Below are 25,354 nucleotides of genomic sequence, written 5' to 3' on the forward strand. Positions count from 1 at the left end.
ATCACTGAGGAAATACCATGGCACACCACCTCAAGAACATTGTCCCTCAGGTAGCTGATGCACAATTTACACTGTTCATTACAATTCAATGGTGTATAAATGTGTTTTGCCGCGATGAAAGACTTAGGTGATAGCTCCCAATAATAAACCGATTCAAACACTCAAAATAAATTTTGAACAATTTCATCAATATGTAAAAATATTATTTTATAGCAGCCAGTAGATTGTTGGAGTAATTTATGTCTCAGTTTGTAGACCGTAGTTATGGATGTGTCGGGTGTTTCATCATCTTGTCTGATTGCATAAGATCTTGAAAATACCAAGACAAATTGACAATTCGTTTTTATCTGATCTTCTTCTAAACCACCGCTATTCTCTACATGGTTAGTTGTTTAGTGAATATCATTGATATTGATATATGATAACACAAGAACATGCTTGTGATGGATTACATAAAAATTTAAAGGTAGTGCATAAATTCTCCAATTACATCAGAAGAAAATGAGATCCAACATGAATGAATAAAATTTGAAGGAATTTGTATCATGGATACTGAAATAAAAAGATTAAAAAGATATGATTTTATAAAATATATTAAGAAAAATAACCAAACGAAGGTCCAAAATATAAATTTTTTATTTCTAAATTAAGACAAATATATAATACTTATAATTGATATTTATTGTTGAGATTAATTTAACTAAATAAAATCTTTGACCAACATTATGATTCGATTCAACTTTGTGAAAGTTTGATATTTATGGTCGAGATTTGCAAACGACTTAGTTAAAATGAGTTAATGACAGTTACTTTTCATTAAATGACAGTCTTGGTTCTTTCCTTCACGTAGCTGCACTTCTTTTCTAACCCATTAGAATTTTGAGTTACATGAAAGAGACTTTGAACCTCCTTTGGATGAAAGTACTTTCAAAGTGAAAACCAAACAGATTTAGCCTATAAGTAGCACTTGTGCTCATGTAATTTGGGTTCATAATTGTATGCTAAATAAACTCTCTCAAAAGTGACACGTCCAACATAAGGTGACAAACAACTATTCACGAGAATTAAGATCGAGTATGTTTATTGTGAAACTCGATCTTTCCATTTCAATGCAATTTTTGCAATTTTTTCATTTTTTTCCTTTCTTTTCTTCAACGACTTCTAACTTAAATTTGCAATTCGATTTGAACATCAAGAACATCCTTTTTTGTTCATTACAAAACTAAATTTGACACAAGCATTTTCACTTGGGGAACACGCACAAGATCGAAGGGACGTGATAGTCGCGAAGTGCGCTGCCCGCAGATACAGGGTGACATTGACTCATCCTCAACACCCTCGATGCCCACGCTTAAATAGACGAGCGACGTTAACACGACCACTGCACCCTTAGTAGACACCCTGATCAAGATGCCCCTCACCATGCGATCATCTGAACCCCAAGAAGATCGAAGGGGTTGCAACAAAGGATCACGCTACATGGGAGGTAGAGCGAGATGTTGACATTACTTCAGCATCCCCGACCTCGTCTTATTTAAAGAGATCAGGTAGAGATAGAGTGAAATGTATGTTCTGTGGTTTAAAATCATCTTCATTACCCTTGCTTACTTAGATGCCTGAGTGTCCTTGCAGGTACCATCGGCAGGAATGCTTCAGCCCCTCATGTCCACTGCGAAGAATTGTAAAGTCAGAGCCCATCGCATTGAGCATTCACCACCGTTGCTTATTTGGACACTTGTTTGAGGGATTGCTTGGATTTAGTCGGATCAAACCCTAATTCCTAATTTTATAAAAGTGATGTCCAATTTTTCAACCTTGAAGTTCTAAAAAATGATGAAGAATGAAATAAAGTCAAGGAAGAAGCATGAGATATAGTCCCAAATTTTAGTCATAACTTAGTAAATTTTATTATTCATGGTTACAAACCAAAACTTATAAATAATGGTATATAAAAATACTGAATGAAACTTTGTTAACTCACATGAGCTTACATGGTGGCTTTATTACACACAACCAATCACAGGTGACCTGATCACATGATTATTTCCTAAGTTCTAACTTTATTTTTCCATCCCATGAAAGCCAATCATATATAGTTTCATCATCACTCATTTTTGTTTCTCAGGGCATTAATGTGCGATTTCCCTTGTAGCATGTCTGAAAAGTATCCTTTGTAAAACTCTTCTACACTGATTTTATTGAACATTGCAGGTCTTTCAGAGGTAACAAGGCTTGATGCTGGACCTATAAATGCATTCAATCTTGGACTCTGAAATGTGGCAATGGAAATCCTTTCCTTCACAGAGTTCGCTGTTGCCCGATGTTCGATGCTTCGATAAATACCATTAGTCATTATCTGCCAAACAATTAGCAAACCTTAAAATCAAAATCCTTAATTTTCTGAAAAATATAATTACTTATGTCACATGAAAGAAAAAATATTTGTGCATTATTTTGTACTAGTTACCTCCAACGCATCTCCAACATTGATGATAAAAGCATTGGGGAGAGGTTTAATAGGAACCCACCTTCCACCTTTTCTTACTTCAAGGCCTACAATTTCATTAACTTGGAGAAGGAGGGTTAGGATAGAATTATCAGAATGAGGATTGAGTCCCATAACTTTTTCTGGTTGGGGACATGGAGGGTAGTAATTCATCCTCATTGCTTGACCTCCCTCTTCAAATAGCTCTGGCAATTCACTTGGTTGAAACTTTAGAGCTTTTGCCATCAACTCAAGGATTGAGACATAGAGATTTTTCAGTTCCAAGGCATACCTCTCTAGATGATCTCTGCAATGGAAATTTTTTTTCTTGTAAATTGCATATGAAATCAATGATATTGTAATTAAGAAAAACACTCAGCATGCACTTAAAAAAACAAACCTGAATGGCTGAGGAAGATTTGGAAACAAGTGAGGATTTCTTATGTTTTCTGGGAGAGTGACAATAAGGAATAAGTCTGCCCATTCTAATTTGGTTTCCTCGGATGCAATGAACATCTGGCCAAGTCCCTCCATCTCCCCTGGTTTCTGCGCAAATACCTTCTTCTCGTCCTTTGGAAGGTTGAAGAACTTTTGAACATCCATCTTCATTTTTTCCACCAATGAATGATTGACTCCATGATTGATCAGCTGACAATAATTCCAAAACATAAAATAAAATTCCTTTGTGAAATATATGTGTATATGCAAAGGGGAGGAGAGCTTTTGTAGAAACTATATATGAGGTGAAAATATTTTAATTATGAAGTCAGAATCAATATTTCAAGTAAGGGTTTCCATTAATAGATTCTGAATATTAGAATTGATTATAGTAAAAGCGATCATGATTCAAATATACTAGGATCAGAAAAACTCCTTATAATATATATATATATATATATATATATATATATATGATGTTACACATGATGTATTCAGAAACACGTACGATTAATGTTCTAGTATTTTTGTTAATCTTTATCTCTGTTATTACCTTTGAATCCCTTTTAAATAAAAACTTCGAGTCTACAATTTTCCAACAATCTAAAATTAAAAAACCTTTATAATTTATAAAACATATAAAGCCTTTAAAGGGTCGAGCTAAGAATAAAAATACATATAGTAAAAAAAAATTAAATTATTTGATAAACAACGAATTAACTTTCAACAATATGCATTTGAAATATTTTTTTCTCTTATGACAATAATGTGTAACAAGGAGTTGTCGCATAAAATATAATTTAATATTATTTTGTTCTTAACTAATTTGATATTAATTTGTACTTTGTTTTCACTTCAGCATGTCAACTCGATCTTAATATTACGTGTTATATATGCTATAATTGAATAACAATAAAAAAGGAATTGCACGTTTTTTTTTTAACTAGTGCAAATGACAAGAAAAACAACAATATATATAATCCAAACCTGGAAGAAACCCCATTCTTTGCATGCATGGTCAAGCTTCTCTAGTTCAACTCCATCATCAGAAAACAATTTATTGAAATCGATGACTGGAACTTGTGGTAAAGACGTTGTGTTGGATATAACAGGAGGCTCTTGGTTTGGACGAACATATTGTTCAGGAACTTTGGTGATTGGTTGCTTTGCAAGTTCTTGCACTGAAGGAACCGCCAGAGATGTTCCAAGCTTCATGACCATTTCTCTATCCATAGTTTCAAATAAGTCCAATTAGCTAGCTAGAATGATATTAATTTCTCTGTATGAAAATATATATCTCCTTAATTAGCTTGCTAGGCTTGATTTGATTTCATGAGTGATGCATCCATATATATAGGGAAGTGCAACTCATGAGTTTTCAACTCTTTCGTGCATGGAATCCATATTAAAATGAAAACGGTTACTTGTTCAAACGCGCGTGTCACTTAATCAGATAATGGGTTGCTAATAAAAATATATATATGCACGATCAAGTCATAATACACTATTTTGGAAACTCTGATTAAATTAACTTTGAACTATTTGATCGATGTAAGCAATAATAATTTTATTTTAATTAGCAGGCAGTACTAGTTCGTTGGAGTAATTCCTCTCTGACAGTTGTGTATATGCAGGATGTATGTAATTATGAGACTAATTATTTTGAGATTCAGAAATTATATTAAGTTGGTAGGTCTCACTCTTCCAACAAATTTTTCTTAGCAAATTTTTTTATAAGCAAATGTAGTTGTTAATAATGCTAAAAAATTAGTCATTTTCAGAGCTCAAATCTTAGACCCTTCACCCTTCATCTCACTCAACCCTTATGTCGATCCCCAGCTCGTACGTCTTAAACTGTTTTTCAGGGACTTTTTCGTAGCAAGTTGATTTTAACTTTTAATAATGACATTAATTCTTCTTACACGACCGCCGTTATTAACTACTTGATTTTTTTTGGATAAACGTTATTAATTACTTGATGATGTCTCGGTTGCTACTATCATCTTATCTGATTGCCTCAGATCTTGAAAATGGCAATACATCTAGAGCATATCTATAAAAAAAAGCTGTGAAAGTTGGACAATTGACTATTCACTATTCAATTCGTTTCTATGAATTCTTCAAAATCACGGCTATTCTCTACATGAGACAGCCCACGGTTTCATGCGCAACATATCATTCAGTAGAACACTAGAACACAAGAGTTTATGTCATTTTTTTATTTTTTTATTTAAACAATTATCTCATTAAGAAATGTATATTATATCTAATCATTCTGTTCTTTTTGCTTTTTCACTTTTAGGTTGGGCATAAGTTTCACTTTCGAGTATATGCAGGGGCGGACCTACCTTAGGCTCAGGGGGTTCATCTGGGGTTCATCATGGAAAAACGAAATTTCTCACTTACCCTCTTATATGATTTTTTTTTGTACCCCCTGAAAATTTTACTTTGCACCAAGACCCTCTCACTCTCTCAGCTTCTCCTTCTCCCATACCCATCACCCATGGCCGACAGCAAGACTGGAGAACAGATGAGAAAGATTGAAATGGACCGATGTTCATGTCTAACATCCGTACGTATGATCATCAATTAATGTGGTATCTAGAGCATATCTATAAAAAAAAGCTGTGAAAGTTGGACAATTGACTATTCACTATTCAATTCGTTTCTATGAATTCTTCAAAATCACGGCTATTCTCTACATGAGACAGCCCACGGTTTCATGCGCAACATATCATTCAGTAGAACACTAGAACACAAGAGTTTATGTCATTTTTTTTATTTTTTTATTTAAACAATTATCTCATTAAGAAATGTATATTATATCTAATCATTCTGTTCTTTTTGCTTTTTCACTTTTAGGTTGGGCATAAGTTTCACTTTCGAGTATATGCAGGGGCGGACCTACCTTAGGCTCAGGGGGTTCATCAGATGAACCCCCTGGAAAAACGAAATTTCCCACTTACCCTCTTATATGATTTTTTTTTGTACCCCCTGAAAATTTTACTTTGCACCAAGACCCTCTCACTCTCTCAGCTTCTCCTTCTCCCATACCCATCACCCATGGCCGACAGCAAGACTGGAGAACAGATGAGAAAGATTGAAATGGACCGATGTTCATGTCTAACATCCGTACGTATGATCATCAATTAATGTGGTATCACATATTTCCTTGGTCTCAAAACTTAGATCTGGTAGCAAATATAAGGAAAATGAAAAGTTTGAACAGAGAAATGTTGAGAAAGGAGAAAGAGGGACGAGAAGGATATTAATGATTTTAATGTAATTTTTCGAAATGGGCATAGAAAAACAGCAGCCCAATATACTAATAAAAACTGTTACAGGTGAAAAAAAAAACAGAAATTCTGCACTCCATTAGATTCGAACACAGGACCTAAGAAAAATAAGAAATTTAACTTACCACTACACCACCTGAGTCATTTTGTACCTATATGTCATTATAAAATATTTATTATACTCATATGTCCGGTTTAACAAGTTGAACCAATGACTCGCCGATTGAACCATTGACCCATTAACCCAATACCTCGTCAGAGTCGAGTTTAATAACAATACCTCTCACTCTCTCTCTCACACAGCCTAGGTTTTGAAAAAAAAAAACTCTAGGCCAGGAGCTAGTTATTGGGCCAGGAAAAAATTGATATGAGAACAAATGTATAATTTTTTATTAATAAACATATTAAAGTTGTTTTTTATTATATTTTTACTCATGTGTTCATTTGAAAATTTTGAACCCCTGACCTCAGGGTCCTGGATCCGCCACTGAGTATATGTTCTTTGAAATGTACTTTCGAGTATATTTTAAACTCATCATAGTTAGTCTTTTTCCTTACTTCTTCTAGAAAGTTATTCTTGTATTTTATTCTTCTCTCTTACCAGTTTAAATGCAAAATATATTTTCTATTCACTGTCTTGATCCTGCTCTATCACTGGAAATTACAAACTAATTTACTAGTAATTAAGGTTGTTTATCAAACTTAAAGACTTAATAAATAAATCTAAAAACTCTACGAATTAATTGATAAATAATTAACATCCTCTCCCTAAATTCAATAAATACGATAGTAGAATCTCATTTAAGAAGAATAGTCACTTATTGACATATTCTCTAATCCACCTCTGGGCATATTTCTTCCACTAGGTTGCTTCATTCTGACTTATCTCAACAAGCTCATCTAAGAGCCTATTAGAATTCAATCAATGGCACATCGTCTGATTCGATCACACTATCAAATATAAGTACAGGGATGATTCAATCAACGAACTAGTGCTTTTCCTGGGATGAGGCTAAATCCCAGGAAAAACAACAACTTAGTGCACCTGGCTCAAATTAAATGGCCAAGAGGATACATCCTCGTCAATATCTAACCTAAGAAAATGATGACACCCGTCACAGATGCACTAGCAAGTCAATCATCTACATACCGAATTAAAATCTCTATCTTACCAATAACTTCCGCATAAGGATGACTTGACTCACAAACTAAAGACATCGGGTTAAGATCATCTCCAAAAAATAACTTTCAATGATCACTTGCAGTAAGTTATGCTCAAGAATTAGATTCGTCGCCATTGTTCGAATCGCACATAATTTTTGCAGTGTTAGATGTCTCTAAAAAAGAATTTAAAACTAACTGTAAGTCAACCATTTTCTCTTAAATATTAGATGAAATGAAGATGTTTTATTAAATTCATCATGTATAACAAAGTGTTAATCTTGTACTAGTAAACTAGATCTCAGCGTAATGGTGAAATCGCAAGATTGAACAAAAAAAAAATCTCTCTTTTATAGGGACAATTGCACTTTCTCAAACACGTTTTTTTTATATCAAAAAGATAAATTAATTACAGTCTTCAAGAATTCATCCATGAACCTCCCCAGCTTACAAAAAAAAAAAAAATTCATAAACCTCCCCAAACTAATTCATCATGCATATTTTAAACAATTCAAATTGCCTCCCGGGGGGAGAAATTTCTTCAATGACTTTTCTACGGGAAAAAATAAATTCAATCTTTGTATGATGTATTTGAATATTTGATAATAAAATAACTAAAAATCAAATTAAGTTATTGTATTGCTGGATGTCAAATTCTTTTTTTTAGAATTGATGGGAGTATCTATGTTAGATGTCACCCAAACTTATTTTATCCAAACAACAATAGCACTCATAAGCTTATATTAGTCATTTAATTATCGTATTATAAATATTATTTTATTCCGTTATTATGATCCAATACTTTCATTTTTTTTACAATTTCTTTTACTTTAAGGTCATGAATAAATTTGTATAAGTATTCAAAATTCATTTCTTAAGAGTATAGGTAGTTTCTTCTACTTATCTCACATTCTCACTCGATCCTCATATATAGTTTCTAGCTAGCTACTCCCCCAACAACAGTTTCTCTATTATTGTCTTTCTTGACTTTGCATTTAATCTATTCTCTTTCTTAGTCTCTTTCAAAGATATCTCTACTAGTAGCAAATAATTTTGTTTCACAAATACACGTTACATATACGTCTATCACAAATTAACATTGATAAATCTCTTAAGAAAAATAAGTTACAAATAAAAGTAGTAGGGTCTTGCCTATACTAATTAGGAGGAAGTGGGGTTGTGACGCCCAGGGCCGACGAGGGCGGGGAGTGATCGCCGGTGCAGTGAGGCACGGATAAGGAGCGACTCCCGGAAGGCTTCTAGGCAGAGGGGCACATGAATGACCCGATCTCACACCCGAACAAGAGGTATTCCGAGACTGTATAGGGATGTATGATAAGCCAATCTGCAAGTATACATATTTGCCCGTAGTAATATAAAAGATATCGTACCCAAGGGATTGTGTTCAATTATCGATTAAGACTAGTTCTATGATTTAGTAAGCAAAAGTAAAATAAGATTGGGGGATTTGATTTAATTGTTCAATTGCAGGGAAAAATGAGAAAGCTAATAGAATTTGTGAAACTTAATTTGGAAAAATAGCACCTGGATTAGTTTCGCCAATTATCACTTATGCCTAATCAAACTTGTTTGTGTGAAATAAAAATTACTCTCTATGGTGATCTAGCCTAAGTTCTTAACTTGCTAATTCCTTAAACAAGAAAGACTTTTAATCTGAATATTAAGTCTGTGTTACGAGCACCTAAACCAACAGATTAAAGATAAAATTATAATTCTGGCCACCACTATTAACTCCTACCCTCATTTCCTAAGGTCGTAGAGAAAAGTTAATAAATTATGTTCCCTTAAATCCCTAATTTCTAATCACTCTTCCAAGTCTCACAGAAATTAGTAAGGTATTTGCTTGCAATCAAATAGAATTAAAACTGAAACGGAATTCATAGATTGTAATAGAAATTCATCACACAACCAAAGTACAAATTAAAACATAAGATCAAAAAGACTAGGCATCCCAAGTGCTAAAGAAGAATTATTTCCTCATAGACATGAGAAACAATTCAATATCTAAGAAGAAAAACATAAAAGATCCAAGAAAACCTGGAAAAGTACTTTCAAGAACCAAAATTATGTCTCTGGGTTGCTCCAATTCGTCACTAGGGGCTTAGAATATGAAAAATTAGGTTTAAAACGCTATTTAGAGTGTTTTCACGTTTTGGTGGGGCTGAGATCCAGTGTGGCAGGGTGCAGCGTGAGAACATGCACCCTCGAAATTCTTGACGTCTGATGCAGATCTGGTGGTGCACATGGGTGCTAGTACACTGTATCATCTGTGCGCGAAGCACTGTCCCAAACCTTGTTTTTGTCTTTTTCCGCTGGGAATAATCTGGTGCGGTTGCACGCGCGGTAAGCCTAAATGGCGCGGAATCTGGTGCGTTGTTTCCCAGTGAGCTGACAAGTGGCGCGATTGCAACAGAAGTACAAGGTAATTTCGCGCGTTCGCACGGCACATGATTCCAGCCTCCAGAATTCTTTTTTAATTCCGATTTTTCTCTATCTTTTCCAAATCTTCCCCTAAAACAACAATAAAAATAAAATAAAATCATTAGAAGATAATAACAGAAAATAAATAAAAGATAAAAATAATTATAATCCTAATAAATCCATAAAAATAATATATAAACTATAAAAATAACTAAAACATATTTAAAATATTAAAATGGACTAGGAAAATAGCTAAAATAGCTCTTAATCTCGGGTCATCAATGAACTATACAGTTGAGGAGAGCATAAAAGATTTGATTGGTACTACTCATGACAACAAGTTGCAACTTCTTTTCGGGAGCCCAACTCATTAGAACTCCATGGTTAAGTGTGCTAGCCTTGGAGTAATATTGGGATGAGTGACCTCCTGAGAAGTTTTCTTGGGAAGTGCGCAAGTGAGGACAAAACGCGCTGAAAAGACTCGTGCTGTTACCGTGAGGCCAGTCGTCAAGTCAGGATGTTACAGGGGTGATAATGGAGGTGCAGCAATGGGGTGATAGAGGTAATGTGGCGGTAGTTCCAGTGGGGCGCCAACGACAATGGGGAGACAATTGTACTACGGCAAGATGGAAATGCGGCGGTGCGATAGCATGATAATGTGGAGGTGGCGGCGTGACAATAGGGAGGCGGCCTCACAGTGGATTAGGTGTTGAAGGGAGAAGAATGGGGCTAAGGGTTAGGGTATGGGAGACGTCGGCCCCGGGCGGAGTGTAAGGGCACTGAAGGTAAGGGTATGGAAGAGGAGGAGAGAGGGGCACTGAAGGTAAGGGTAAGGGCGGTGACGTCATAGAGGATAGGTAAGGTGACACTACCGACGGATTTAGCGACCGAAGTATTTCAGTCACAAATAGCGACCGATTTTGCGACGGGATCCATGCTATTTTGGTCATACTCCAAGTTTGACTTATTAGAACTATTTCTTCATCTCCCTGACCAAATCCACCCACATTTGGATTACTTGTTAAAGGTTGATAAAGTGTTATGGATTCACCCTCTGAAACAAGAAGTTCTGGTCCTGGAGGTATAATATCAATTACTTCACGTCCATCCGATGCATCCACTATCGTTATTTCGTACCCCCCTTATCTTTTCGTATAATTTTGTTTATTATACCGCTCGTTGTAGCATTATAAACATTATTATTACTCTTACTCCCGTCGGGATAAATCTGACCCCTTCCCCTGTTGCGACCGATTTAGCAACAAAATAATTAGCGACCGAAATTTTCGTCGCTGAAAACTAGAATAAAAATAATAAAGCAAAGTAGCGACTGTTTTAGCGACAGGTTATTTAGCGACCGACATATCCGTCGCTAGTAGCGACCAATTTTGCAACGAAATATTTAGCGACCGAACTTTCCGTCGCTAAAAATAGAGTAAAAATAACAAAGGAAAGTTGCGACTGTAATAGCGACGGATTAGTTAGCAGCTGATATATCCGTCGCTATTAGCGACCGATTTAGCGACGGAAGTATTAGCGACCGAAATTTCAGTCGGTAAGTTACTTATAGTCACTTCCTCAAAGAAGGAGGGAGGGGTCGAGGTCTGAGGGAGAAAAGGAGGGTGAGTAGAGGAGGAGGGATCGAGGGTGTAACACCCCGATTTCGGTGGCGTCACTTTAGTAACCAAAATAAACTTAATGCGGAAAAACGTGAATATATTTTTTTTTATAATAATAACTAAGACAAGACTGAAATAAATAAAACCCAACAATAACAATAATCAGAACTAATATACAATATATAAACAGCCCCCGCTGTAGTAGTAACCTCGTCACGAGTAAACCTCCAGTGACGGAAAGAAAAGTGTAACGCCCGAAGGCAAAAGGTACAATCCACAAGAAAGGTCAAGTGTCCGCAACACCATCCCTCAAAACTGAGAATAAGCTGGCCCATCGGCCTGAAGCAAGACCTCCTAAGTCCAACCAACTCTCTGTGATTCTCGTAAAGAACCACACAAAAAGCTATAGGTTGGAAACTACCCTGTCCCCAAAGAAAACAAATGATGTTCAGAGCTAAGACTCTACTCCTACACTAATCCCATCTCGAGGAGCTCACACCAGCACTAAACCTACATGCTAGCATGATCGTCGCCCGAATCTGAATCCAGAACGACTAAGTCTAGGTACATCATCCGTCCTCCTCTCGCTACCGCGATGCGCTCCTGTTCCAGCATCTCCACTCTAGTTTCCCCCGAAGGGTGAACCGTCATGAACCAGCCCGCCAAAGACATCTGACAAAGGGCGTTTGTCCGCCAAAGCACACACAGAAGACGCGAGGGTCAACTCCAAAGAATTATGTAAATAATACCACCAATAGATACAGATAAGGAAATAGCCACTTAGGCTTATAGCTAGGGATAACATCCTAGGGTTGCATATTTCTCAATGAACATAAACGACAGTAAATCACAGTTAACATGCCTCAAATAGAATTAACAAGTACCAAACACACTCATCAACTAAGTCAGTATGCATGTCGCATGAAATGATATGCAGGTTAACCCAGTCAACCAATATGCAATCCGGAACAGATGGACATCAACGGATCAGCCCTTCACCAGCCACGGTGGTGCCATTTCGGCCCGCGTGCCTCTTACACCACACAAAGGTAGTCAGATCAGCCGTAACCCGTAGGTCTGCCATTTCGGTCTGCTACAAGAGACGTTTACAAACGCTCTTTCACGGAAATCCGGGTCTTATGACCATTTTGGAATCCGACGAGGTCCAGAGTACGTCCTGTGTTAATACCCCATTAATGTTGCATGAATGCAGGATGGTTAGTCAACCAACGTCTCCGATCTCACTCGACACGTCGCCACGTGTTCTAGGTAAATTAAAGTTTCTAAAAGCTTACCCTAAGGTAAAGTCGATTCTGCGACAAAATACAATAATCATAAAATGAGTGCAACCACTCACGATGACTCTTCGGGTCATCAATGCTCTCACGAAGTCTCACGCTTCAGTGAAGTTTCATGCTCTCACAAGGTCTCACGCCTCAGTGGAGTTCCATGCTTTCCACAAGGTCTCACGCCTCAGTGGAGTATCCCGCATTCACAAGGTCTCACGCCTCAGTGAAGCTTCATGTTGTTCACGAGGTCTCACGCCTCAGTGAAGGTCCATGCTTTCCACAAGGTCTCACGCCTCAGTGGAGTATCCCGCATTCACAAGGTCTCACGCCTCAGTGAAGCTTCTCGGCTCATCCCTTGGATGGCTTATCAAACTGCTCAACGAGCGAAGGAGTACCAACATACTTAGAACTTACCAAACTCCTCAACACTTGGATCCGACGACACTCCTCGTTTTTCCAAAACTATGATTTGACTTCCAATGCCTTCCTTCGAGGTTGTTATCATTACTTAAAGATTTTGAGGTTATTTAAGGTCTTATGAATTTTCTTTATAAAATAGATTCCATTTTGTCTTATCGCAAGTCTTATACATTTGCAGGATCTCCCAATCCCAAGTCGCTTCCAGAGGATGTCTCGATCCACTAAACAAAATTAAGGCCCGAACCTCGTTCGTCCTATCAAACTTTCTCAAAACTCTCAAAATAAAATCGGCACGACCTGCCCGCTATTCTCACCATTCAGACTCTCAGATTCCAGTACAGAGCATATTTAAATCATCACACCCAACAACATGTCATATATCAATAATCGCATCATAAACACTTAGCACTTAGCATATAAAGCATGCACCACACATCCTAGATTACCCACATAGCACATAGCATGTAAGACAATCTCAAAAACATTCAGTAGATGAATCATCTACATTGTCAGCCGAAGCCTCAGAAAACATTTTCCAATCACACACAATTCCAGTGCATAAACAGTAAACAATGTCGAAACATCGACCCTAAGCATTAACTAGAGATTCAGTGAGAAGCCCTCACCTGTAGATTCTCCAGGACGATCTTCTAACTCTTCCTCACAAGCAAAGCGTTGCTCCTCAGGAAATTCCTCAAAAGTTCCTTTAAAGCAAAGTCACAGAAATACTATCAGAATCTATCGGAAACTAAGCTATCGATACTTACTAAGGTTACTCGAAGTAATCTATACTCTAAGGTACGATAATCTAGCGCGAAAAGACAAGTTTTCGGAAAAGGAAATTTTCCTCCTCCCCCCTAATAGGGCTCGTCCACTTTTCACAATTGTGGGGCTCGATTTTTCTTCGATCAAACTTGGTTCCTATGCTTTCATTAGCCGTAACTAAGGGTATTCTGGACTCGGAAAAATTATCGGATCAAAAACTGTCGCAGGGGTATTTTGGTCATGATTTTTAACTTAGAAATTTCAAAACTGAAATCCCAAAAACCAAATTTTGCAGGGACGTTACTAACGACGTTTATGACAACTAATCCTACTAACACTAAGCTAAGGCGATAGTTTTTAGCCTAAAGGTTGAAGCTTTACCTCAAAAACTCAAAAAATGGGTATTTAAGGCTAAAATTGATTCCGGCGGAATTCCGGCGACATAACGGAAAATCTAATCCGGCAGAAGTGATCTTGGGCACATATAGAAGAGGTTTAGAATCAGAAATGAAAGATTCGGGATAGTTTTGCAAAAACCCATAAACTATCAACTCAGAAAAGTCTACAGAAAAGCTATGGAAAAAGCGATCAGAGGTAAGGATTAGCGACTATACCTCGAAACCTTGAAGTAGCAACTGATTGATCGACGATCAAGCAAGAAATGAAGAAAATCTCTCCTCCTCCTCTCCTATGCAAACTCGCGGCCTTGAATGGGTTTTTGGGTGAGTTTTGTGATTTTTTTCTCATTTCTTGGCTATATATAGAGGTTGGCAAAACGCGGTAAAATGAAAGTTTCGCGAATCTGATTTTTCCGGCGTCATTCTCCGTGAATTCTAAGATAGGTTTTGGCGTAAGAATTCCAAAACTAAAATGAGGTCTCCTTGTATTTTTGGCGACTAATGCATAATCGGTATAAAACTATTTTACCCGATAAGTTGCTTTTTGCATCGGATGTCGGAATAGAAAACTTCCTTCTGAAGAAAGATTAAAATCATCAAGAGAAATGGGTGTACGCGTGTGGAATATTCATTTGAAGCTCTGAATAGAAAAAGTCTTCATTGTCGAGAAATTCTAGGGTTTCGAAATACCAGGGATTCGTTTTCGGCAAACTTCCGATGATTGGAATCGGACGTTCGTAGATCCTAGAGTTTCGCCTCGAAACGATTTTGATACATGGAAAAAGAGAAGTTCTAACATTTCTCTGAAGATTTTTGAAATTAACTTCCATCGTGCCTAAAAGTGAAAACTAGCTATATACTAGGGTTTCTGACCTAGGTTTAAGCGTATAACGATCGTGCTATAACTTTTATCGACTTCGATACAATCCTTTGACTTTTCCTGAACTTTCTCCTTCTTAAATTTATTTCATTCGGTAAACTCTAGTTCAGGTTTCCCTTCACAATACATCAACCCTAATCGTAAATGGAAATCCCTTCCACTGATCCTAAGCTTAAAATCTTGGGTCTTACAGAGGGGGCGGCAGTGAGGATGGCGGAGGAGGAGAGGACGACATAGGGAGAAAGATTGAGTATTAGGGTTTGAAAAACGAGGGTTAGAAGGGGATAATATTGAAGAAGACGAGTATTCAAGCCTGCAAATTCGACCGTACGCAATTACGCTAGCATCGTAGTTAACGTCGGCCATAAACCCACATTTAACGAGTTTTTAAAGCTTTACGTCGGTTTGACATTAGCTAGGCTGATATTAGTGAATTAAATTTAGCATCAGAGTCTTGAAGGTTGCGCACTATTTCTTTAAAATATAAAATGGTCATTTTCTCATTGTCTGACCATTGTTCTTTCTTCTTTGTTCAACATCATATCATTTTTGGGTTTTGTTTTTCATCATTTCTGGTTTTGTTGCTGGGTTTGGTGCAAATGATGAATTTGTAAGTGGGTTTCTAAAAATGTATGAAGAAGATTAGGTTAACAAATTTTTTTTTGAAAATGATTAGGTTAATAATTTGATGGTTCTTAATTAGGTTTAATTTTTTTTAACAGTTTAATTAGCATTAAGATATATATATATATATATATATATATATATATATATTTTGGTATCTAGGTATCAGTAGGATTTGAACCCAGGACTTGAGAAATTTTAATCCATCAAGTACCATTTAGGCTATCTATATCAGTATTAAGATATATATTTAGGTTTTAATTAGTTTATTAATGAAATAATAAAAGTGACGTGGAAAAAATGATTAATTTTGCTTTTCATTATACACGTGGCAAGGATTTAGACAAGGACTTAAAAGACAATATTTGCCTAAATATTTAGAGGTTTTTGCAACTTCACTCCAATGCAACACGAAAATCAAAACCCACTGAATTTTCAATCAATTTGTGTTGATTTTATCACGTTGTACCAATCCACTAATCAAGGCATAGTTGAAGTTTCAACTTTGAATGGTTTCTTTCTTGACTGTTCCCTATAGTCTTCTGTGACGCCTTGTTAGACTACCCACAATGGTGTTGAAAGTGGGTAGTTTAATGTTGAAATGGTAGTTTAATGGTGTTGAAGGTGGGTGTTGAAAGTTGGAAGGAGGAGAGAGGTGTTGAAAACTTTCAACATAGTTGAAACCTGCGTGTGGGACCCAGTGGAGAGAGGGGTTGCAGATCAACACGTGGCTCCGTTTGATTGGTCCGGGCGATTTTCGTTTATCCTAATCTTTCCAACTCAATTATTTCATTCAAAAAAAATTTTAAAAATATAATTTTTTTACCAAAATTCATGATTTTTTTTTTCTATAAATAGAGACTTGGTTCGTTTGATTTGGACACAAAAAAAAAACTAAGTTTTTCATCATCTTATTATCTTTCTCCTATCCTCTTTCTATTAAATTGTTAAGTGTTTTAATTTAATTTACGTTAAAAAAATATTACGTTAATTTAATTTAATTTAATTTAAATAAACAAAAAAACATTAAATTAAATTAAATCGATAATAGTTTATTTAATTTAATTTTTATCGAAAATTTTAATTTTATGAAATCATAAAAAGAAAAATATAAAATTAAATCAAAATATGAAATAAAAGTGGTAGGATAGGGTGTTGAATGAAAAACCATTGAAGTGGGTAAAAGTTGAATGAAGTGTTGAACTGGAGAGAGAAGGTGATGTGGAGTGTTGGGAAGAGAAAAAGTGGAGTGTTGAGGGTGTTGAATGTTGAAACCATTGTAGATAGTCTTAGTACTTCCAGCATTAATGAATTATTATATTTATATAAGGTTGTCGTTTTCATTGTTAAGAAAAATTCATTAATTTGAAATCGGTTCATAGAAAGCCAACGTCACGGAAAAAATATATATATACCCATTCACAAATAGAAAGATATAGTAGCCGTAGGGAAAGTTTTTTTTTTATACACATCGGAAAACTAATGACAAACATGAGTATATTGGGCTGGGCCTTACTATGTTATACTCCCTATTATATTCTCCCTGTTTCCCTTTCATCCTTCCTCTGAGATCATTCTAGCCGTAATAGGCACCCCTGTAACCCTGTTCCAGAACCTTCTCCCCTTAATAGCTACATCTGTGCCTACATCCGAAGCTTTTGTCGATGGGTGAATTATACCGGTTTCGTGGGCTGCATTGGGAAACATAGCTATTTTCCAATCCTAGGGTTAGGCAATCCAGAACCTCCTGCTGAATCACGTGCAAGCTCCTCTGCGTATCAGCGTCATGCTCCAGAGCCTCTGGCTATAGCTGGATGCACCATGGTTATAGACAACACATGAACCCTATCACCTAATCTCCTAGCTATAGCCAATTCAGATGTAGCTTTTCAAAATCCAGTTGTGGATTCTGCTTTCCAGGATGTGCCTAAACTCTAGATCAGAAGCCAGCTCTTCATTCTTCTTTACAGGTTGGTTGATTTGATACACTCCCAATACTACTGAATTTCCTATTCTCTATTCTATGTTCTATATATTATCTATATCCATAGCCTTTTACTGCTTATAAATTCAACCCATTGTTGCTTGGTTCTTCATTCATTGTTGCTTGCTCGTGTTTCCTCAACCTTCCCTTCTCTTCCAACATTTTTGTCGAACATTTTCTTTAGATAGGGAAGAAATTCTATCGTATTTTCTCCCTATGACATAGGCACCACACCCCACTTGATGTAGTTCATATCATTAGTTTTGACTTGGGTGTATATATATAAAGGCCTCTGCAATTAAGTGCAAGTGCAAGTGCAAGTGCAGGTTTCATCTTGATTTGAGCTATTTTTTGTAATTGATAGCAATTTTATTTCTCTATCTTTTTCTCTCTGGAATTAATGTTGGTGTATATAAAGGCCTCCTATTTAAGTAGAAGTGAATGAAGTTTACTGACACACACGAAGCAAATGAATTGATCAAATTCTTTATATGAGCACTTGAAAGTTTTGGTTTTGTTTAATGGCACGTTGAAATCCCTCCTCTCTAAACTCAATTTTTTTGTTTGTTCACCTGTGAAACCATTTTTATATTTGTTGATTATGTGTAACCTGTGGTTTTGAGCATCATGAATATACATGCAGGTCTTTTTGTAATGTCTCTTTTGTCCACTAATGTATTTTATGTATCATTTATGTATTCTTTGCTGAGTGAATTTACTAAATTGCTTGAAGAACCATCTGCCACCCTTTGAGTAAAGCAATATTGGTTTGAAAGGGCTAATTGGTCGATCTTAGAGATGAGAAATTAATAACCACCAACACCCCTAACTGAACCAGATTGATCAAAATTGCAACCCCTTGGTTTCACTAAAAATTCATTACAGGAATTATCATTAGCATTCATTTGTTTTGTCCAGCAAAGATTTTGTGATTCTTAATTGTGCCTTTTTTTTGTACACAAATCAGAATGTAATTTAACTTTGATTTGAGACATATCAAAATTTTGGCCTGCAATGACATTCACAAACTGTTTTCTTCTGGATGTCTTGCAGATGCTGTCATGGTGGTTCTTATGAGGAGTGATTCATGGCTATGGTAGCTGATAGTGCTCCAATGAGGCAAGGATCTGATTCTACTTATGGTTTACGGTGTTTGTTTTTAAGATGCTGCATGGCCATATAGAAAAAGGTAAACTTTTTTGTCTCATTCCATGAATTTCTTGCTACAATGTTTTAGATATTTAAATGTTTTTCCAGAACCTCAATAGATTTTGACACGAAGGTAAATGTGAAGCAGCATCATGCGATTCTTTTGTTTTTGTTATTTATTTCAGGCATTAGACCATAGTTCCCTGTTGAAAGAAAATGGGCTTTTGGCCTTCACATACAGTGGATGGGAAAAAGTAGGAATTAATTAAGGTATATCTCCCTTATAAGAGAATAGCAAATCAGAACATGTCTCTTCTTTTTTTTTCATCTTATTCTGTTCATGTGCTAAATGCTCTACCTTTTTATTTCATTTTAGTCCATATTTGATTATAAGGTGGTTTTGTCTTTGTCTCACATGGGCCATTCTTAATTTAATTTTAATGATGTTGTATGTAAAGCTTATTCTGGGGTTGATTTTGCATAATAAATTAGAGGAGATGAAGGATCTCACTAAATGGTCAAAGCTTTGCTTTTGATGGTTTAAGTGAGTCAAAGTTTATGTCCAAGAAAGAAAAAAAAACTTCATAGTGACCTAGAATCTGCTAAAAGAACTGCATTGACTAAAGGAAACCCACTTCAGTTAAGTTTCATGTATGACTTCTTAGAATGTCAATATAATTTTTCCAATAAAAGAATAATTTTGTTGGTTACTTTTTCCAATAAGAGAAAAGCTTCAATGTGTGGATATGGCAAGATGTTATCAAATGGGTACTTTTATACACTTTTGCATGCTATATACAATGTACCATAAAGGTGTTGATGTCAGTTTTCACAAATCTAACACAGGTTATACTCCTCATAACCATTGAAGAAGGGCATGTGTTGTGTTAGATTGTTTGTAATTTTGTATGATTTGGACAGAAGTTATTTCAAACACACGTGGTTCGTTGGATTTTTTACATGCAGTTAGAAAAGGATACTCTGAATGTGAAGTTTCATTCCATGCTTCTTTTTCTTTTTAATGACACATGAATCTTGAGTATATATAAGTTGGTTTTAAAGTCTTGCTGTTCTGATGATTGGAATATCATAGAAATTTTTGTAACTGTTCCTCCTTTCCCTTTCTTCTATCCTAACAATGTAACTGTTGAATCTCACTTTGCAAGGCCAACAGAAAAAGGAGACTATGCAGATGTGAATTCTGCTAATTTGATTTATCCATCCAACTAACATTCAACATGGCATTTTCATTTTGTCGGTTACTGTTTCTGATCTGATTGTCCAGGTAGCTGAAATCTGTTGTGATTTTTGTTGATCTATTGAGTGTTAATTTGTTTATTTGTTCAGTGTTAATGTGTATTGACTAATTTGTTTTCTCCATTTTTTTCCAGTTTTGTCATGAATTCTGCCTCTGATCTTCTTTCCATGCTGTGTGGAATTTTAATTTGACTGATGTATATTTTGTTTCAATGGTAAAGGGTAAAAAGGCTTCAGAGTAAGGTAATTGTTATGTTCCGAATTGCTTGCTCATTTCCTTTATCCTCACCCCTTCCATATTTCCATTATATATTCTTGCTCAATGTGTATAACCCAATTGCTTTGGTTTTCGTCCAGATGAAGAAAAGATAGAAGCTAGGACTGAGTAAAATAGTGAGTAAAAGAGCCTTCAGTTGTTGGCTTCAGCTGCCTCCAGCCACAAAGTGTGCCAGAGATGTAGCCACACAACCTAGAAAGCAGAATCAAAAGCTGGTTTTCGAGGTAGGGTGTAGATCATAGATCACCGATGGAGTGCATCAAAAGCTAATTACATAGTTCTTTTCATCTGAGATGTAGCTTTTTCTTTTATAAAACGAGGCATTGATAAGAGGAAATTCAGATGTAGCTTTTCAAAATCCAGTTGTGGATTCTGCTTTCCAGGATGTGCCTAAACTCTAGATCAGAAGCCAGCTCTTCATTCTTCTTTACAGGTTGGTTAATTTGATACACTCCCAATACTACTGAATTTCCTATTCTCTATTCTATGTTCTATATATTACCTATATCCATAGCCTTTTACTGCTTATAAATTCAACCCATTGTTGCTTGGTTCTTCATCCATTGTCTGTTCATCCAGATCTGCTGACTCTATCATTCTTTGCAGGTAGGATTGTTCTGGCTTTGGGGATTTTGATTTGGTGGAGACATATGCACTGAGAGGATTCGAAAGGTGTTTCATACTATCTGTGTTGTCAATTTTCAAGGTGTTTCTAAAGGTATTCTTTTAACCCTGCTATGCTACTCCTGTTTTAACTCCTAGAAAGCAAACTCTAATGGGGAGGTTGTGAAGGTGGTAATAAGATTGGTGTTGGATATGATAAACTTGTATATTATATTTGAAATTGAGTGAGAAAGATAGCATCAAGATACACTGCACAAATGACATTCAAAGGAAAATCAAGGTTTCTAATTTAGTTAGACATTGAATTATCATAAATTTAGCATCTAGGATCCAGTTTCATGAAACAAATTTGGTCAACCACATATTTTGTCCTATCTTTATTTGATTATTGTTCCTGACTTTCACCTAGAATTTGCAGAAGTGTATTTGTTTTGATAGTGCTTGAGACTCACTTTGACAGTTTTGCTAATATCAAAATATGAGAAAAAAGAAAAAAAAAACTTTTGTATCCATGAGCTTCATTTCTCTCTTGCCAAAGATTAAGATTTGAGACTAATAAGTTGGTTACAAGGTTCACAGAGCAAATAATTTATAGAGCTCCCTGAACATTCTTTATCGCAGTAACCAGTAAGTGGATAGAAATACCAGGAAACTTTAAAATGGGTAAAATGTTGTAAATCAACACAAGGTGTCATATTAGTATGTTAATGTCTCCTCAAGCATCCAAAATTAAGGGGAGAACTACCTATATAATGAATTTTAAAAACCAATATAGAATGGTTTTCCACAATCTGAAGGCTGTATATGTGGTTTTCAAGAGCCACAAGTAGAGATATATTTAGATAACATGAGGCAAAAAAGTGGCAGCTGCACTGATTTGCTAGATGATAATTTGAAGCCAATCATGGAATTTCACATGCTATCTGAAACTGCAACCCTGATCAATACTAAGTTCATCTTACCCCTGTCATGCATGTTTATCACAGGTTTAAGGTCTGGTTTATCCAAGCTGAGGTGTTGGTCTGATAAGGTAGGATTAGGAGGGGATTTATGAGGATTGTTTTTTCAGGAGTTTGCTGTGCGTGATTAGCTTGGGAATGTTGTGTCTTATAAGCCCCAACTACTCATGCTACATTTTTCTTTCCTCTTACCCTCTAAGGTTTATTTAATCTTAGTTGGTTGTTTCTTCTCTTTGTAACTGGATTTTGGCACCCCTTGTGCTAAATCTTAATAAATCATTGCTTATAAAAAATAATACTAAGTTCATCATTCGAAACTCATTCAATATGAAGTCAAATCGTAGAGAACCAACTTCTCATAGCTTTTACCTATGTAAACAATGATTTTGGTTTTACCGTGATTCTCGAATGAGTTCCAAACATGCACTAAGTAGAAAAGATGTAGTTTACCTTTAAAGCTTAACAAGTCACAATTTTTTGGGTCCAGACCACATGTCAATTATTGATTTCTTTTTTGTTTAATCTTACTAAGCAAAGGTTATAAAGATCCTAATCCAAAGAATTAACCCATAATGCCTCCTCACTTACAATCAAAGGACTAATCATATATTTCTCTTTCAAATCTTTTAGGAAAGTAATGGGTGCACACAAAACTTCACTTACACTTAGTGCGGGATAAGAAGAGAAGATAAAAGTCTCTTCCAAAAAAATGATGAATAAAAATGATATTATTTCACAAATTAGAGTTGACTAATCAAATATATGATACGAATCACTTTAGTGACATAAAATGAGTAAATTTGACCCAGTTAGTCATGAATTTTGCACATATTGAAAATGTCTCATTTTTCTTGGGGGTCATTCTGATGAGTACATGGTATGCATCTTAATAGAGTTAGTTGCCTGGAACTCTGGCTACTGCCAGTTTCATATCTTCATGTTCCCGCACAAAAGACTACGGTTGCTCTAACTTGAAAAATGCTCACTGACTCTCGCGGAGGTTAATAAAAATAAAGTTCCTCTAATTGTCTATTACTTCTTTTTACATATGTAGTTATTGAATTTAGGATTGAGGACTGATTGTATTTATTTACATAAATTGCTCTTGAATTTTTGTTCCCAATTTCTGGTATCATAACTTTTAAGAGGATGTGTCCGATGTGTGAATTTATTTCTAATCCAAGATATAGATGTTCTTGAACTGTTTATTGTATGGTGCTTAGTTCTGCTATATTTAGCTCACAAAGGCATGATACATGAGAGATGATGGCATGAGCAATGGTCTATTGTTGAGATGTGAGAATCTGTGGTTTTCTGTTGCTGAGATGAAAAATTTAATTCTCTATTTGGTCAGCATATGTGTGCCAACCACTTAGACCAAATATCTATTGCAGACATTGCAGATGTTATCAAAGGGTCTGATTCCACATACAGCTCAGCGGATATATTAGTTTTATTAGAGAAGTTGCAAGAGGACAATAAGAGAACAATAGAGTGATGATAGTTGGTGGAATGGTGCGTATGATATCAAGTTGATCAGTGCACAATCTCTTGAATGGAGATTCATGTAGGGAACAAAAATTGCTGCCATGAAGTATGCAGTTTACATTGGTGGAACACTTAGAGAAGGATTTTCAATGTTCAGAATTTAGACCTATTTACTTGCTGGTTGGGAGCTTTCTGCTAATACTGCAAACAAGGAGATAGATAATCTATGTGGCTGTGTTGGACATATTCATTACTGAGTTTTTGGGGCCCTCTTTGAAAGTTCTTTAGTTTTGTCCATAATTTGACTCCACCTAGCTATATCTTGATGTATTTCAGTGCTGCAAACCTTCAATATTTAATTTGTTTTGGGGCAGATTTATCCAGCAGGCGTTTGGTAGGATATTATTTATAAGTTTTTCAGAAATTTTAGTTTAGAAATCTTAGATTGTTGCTATGAATTTCTTATATAAGATATTTCCTGAAAAATGGTCTACTGAAAAAATGGCAAAGTGTAATAATTAATAACATTATATCATATTTTTTTACTTCATTGGGTATAGAATGGTCTATCGTTAAAGATCTTTTGATTTATTTGATAGTTATAAGCCTAATATTACTGAGGTGGTTTTCTATTTAAAGTTTTTACTTCATTTTACTATGAATTGACTTGAGTGTTTAAATAGAGCCCAAGCAGCAAGACAACAAAAGATGACTTCCACTAAGTTGGCCAATTAATAAAGAACGTCTTAGAAAATTTTAAAAATAGTAAAAGACCATGAAAAGAGACCTGAATTCAAGTCTTACACAACAATTGCTTAATACAATAACAAGACTCTTTATTTACAAGACTCTTTATTTATTAGTTAATTTTTCCCTCTAATACGAAGTCTAACCTTATTAAAACTTGCATTAATTTTTCTTTATTACTGTAATCATCATCTATGAAAAGTAATAATAATTTGAATATTTACTTAGGTGTATTTTATTAGCTCATATATGGTACTTCAATTCTTTGCAATAAATTATAAATTACTCCCTCCGGTCATTTTTATAAGAAACGCTTTGGATTTTTTTTTTTGTCTTTTTTAAAAGAAACACTCTTATAAAATTAAGTCAAATAATCCATTCCCGTGCAAAGAGATCTATTTTCAATGCAAAAGTTAGGAGGGAAATTGCAAGCACCCAATACGTATTGTCAACATTTATGGTAATTAGCATGATTGTTCTTGTGAAAAGGAAAAGACATAATTTGAATAAAATATAGTAGTTTATTTTATAAAAAATATTAGTTTCTTTTTAGTTCGTGTGATTTTGTCAAAGTTTTTCTTATAAAAATGACTAGATGGAGTATTAAATTGGGCGTGTTGCTTAGTCAGTTGATCCTATAAAATTCAATGAGTTATAAAATCAGATTAAATTACGTATTAAGGATCCGTGCATCACATTTATGATCTATATATGTAAAGAAGGGGAGAGATAACAAGTGTAGCAAACACACACTCATGTATGCTTCTTTTTTTAAAAATTATCATAAATATCTCAGCCATAATAATGAGCGGATTTTTTAGTTTTTAATTTTAGGTTTAAATTTAGTTTTAGATTGAAATCAAACCGACTACCCTTTTTTTCATTTTTTATAAGGAAAAAATCTAGGATACTTGATATCACAATGGGATAATAGTTTCTCCTGCTCTGTTTGTGGCACACCCACATACCATCAATCAATATATGTATTAATTTACGTTTGAATGTTCAGATTTATTGAAACTACAATCTTCACCTGTTTATATCCAATGTAA

At 35.3% G+C, this 25,354-nt stretch overlaps 1 protein-coding gene and 1 long non-coding RNA gene across 9 annotated transcripts; one reads left to right on the top strand and one right to left on the bottom strand.

The window, feature by feature from the left end:
* Nucleotides 1-1,882: 1,882 nt before the first annotated feature.
* Nucleotides 1,883-4,254, bottom strand: LOC130739677 (oxoglutarate-dependent flavonoid 7-O-demethylase 1-like). Its single transcript, XM_057592049.1, has 4 exons — nt 3,911-4,254; nt 2,886-3,133; nt 2,468-2,792; nt 1,883-2,356 (listed from the first exon to the last, which is right to left on the bottom strand). The coding sequence occupies exons 1-4, from the start codon at nt 4,154-4,156 to the stop codon at nt 2,105-2,107; spliced, it is 1,071 nt and encodes a 356-aa protein (XP_057448032.1). The 5' UTR covers nt 4,157-4,254; the 3' UTR covers nt 1,883-2,104.
* Nucleotides 4,255-17,349: 13,095 nt separating this feature from the next.
* Nucleotides 17,350-23,955, top strand: LOC130739685 (uncharacterized). Of its 8 annotated transcripts, none has more exons than XR_009019938.1 (9): nt 17,350-17,787; nt 18,855-18,990; nt 19,136-19,220; nt 20,117-20,235; nt 20,342-20,450; nt 20,565-20,917; nt 21,091-21,202; nt 22,095-23,363; nt 23,462-23,955. It is a non-coding gene; the product is annotated as an uncharacterized LOC130739685 (long non-coding RNA). The 8 variants fall into 8 exon arrangements; XR_009019936.1 differs by having other exon boundaries at nt 17,357-17,787; nt 20,565-20,708; nt 20,805-20,917; nt 22,095-23,955; XR_009019934.1 differs by having other exon boundaries at nt 17,359-17,787; nt 20,565-20,708; nt 20,827-20,917; nt 22,095-23,955.
* Nucleotides 23,956-25,354: the final 1,399 nt, after the last annotated feature.

This window comes from Lotus japonicus, chromosome 2 (genome assembly GCF_012489685.1).
Source record: "Lotus japonicus ecotype B-129 chromosome 2, LjGifu_v1.2".
Taxonomy (NCBI): Eukaryota; Viridiplantae; Streptophyta; class Magnoliopsida; order Fabales; family Fabaceae; genus Lotus; species Lotus japonicus.

Excerpts from the sequence above, each read along its gene's own strand:
- LOC130739677 (XM_057592049.1), bottom strand. The coding sequence starts at position 4,156 with ATGGATAGAGAAATGGTCATGAAGCTTGGAACATCTCTGGCGGTTCCT. Across the intron at positions 2,793-2,885 it reads AATCTTCCTCAGCCATTCAG|AGATCATCTAGAGAGGTATG; the intron begins GTTTGTTTTTTT and ends TTTCCATTGCAG. Across the intron at positions 2,357-2,467 it reads ATGTTGGAGATGCGTTGGAG|ATAATGACTAATGGTATTTA; the intron begins GTAACTAGTACA and ends ATTGTTTGGCAG.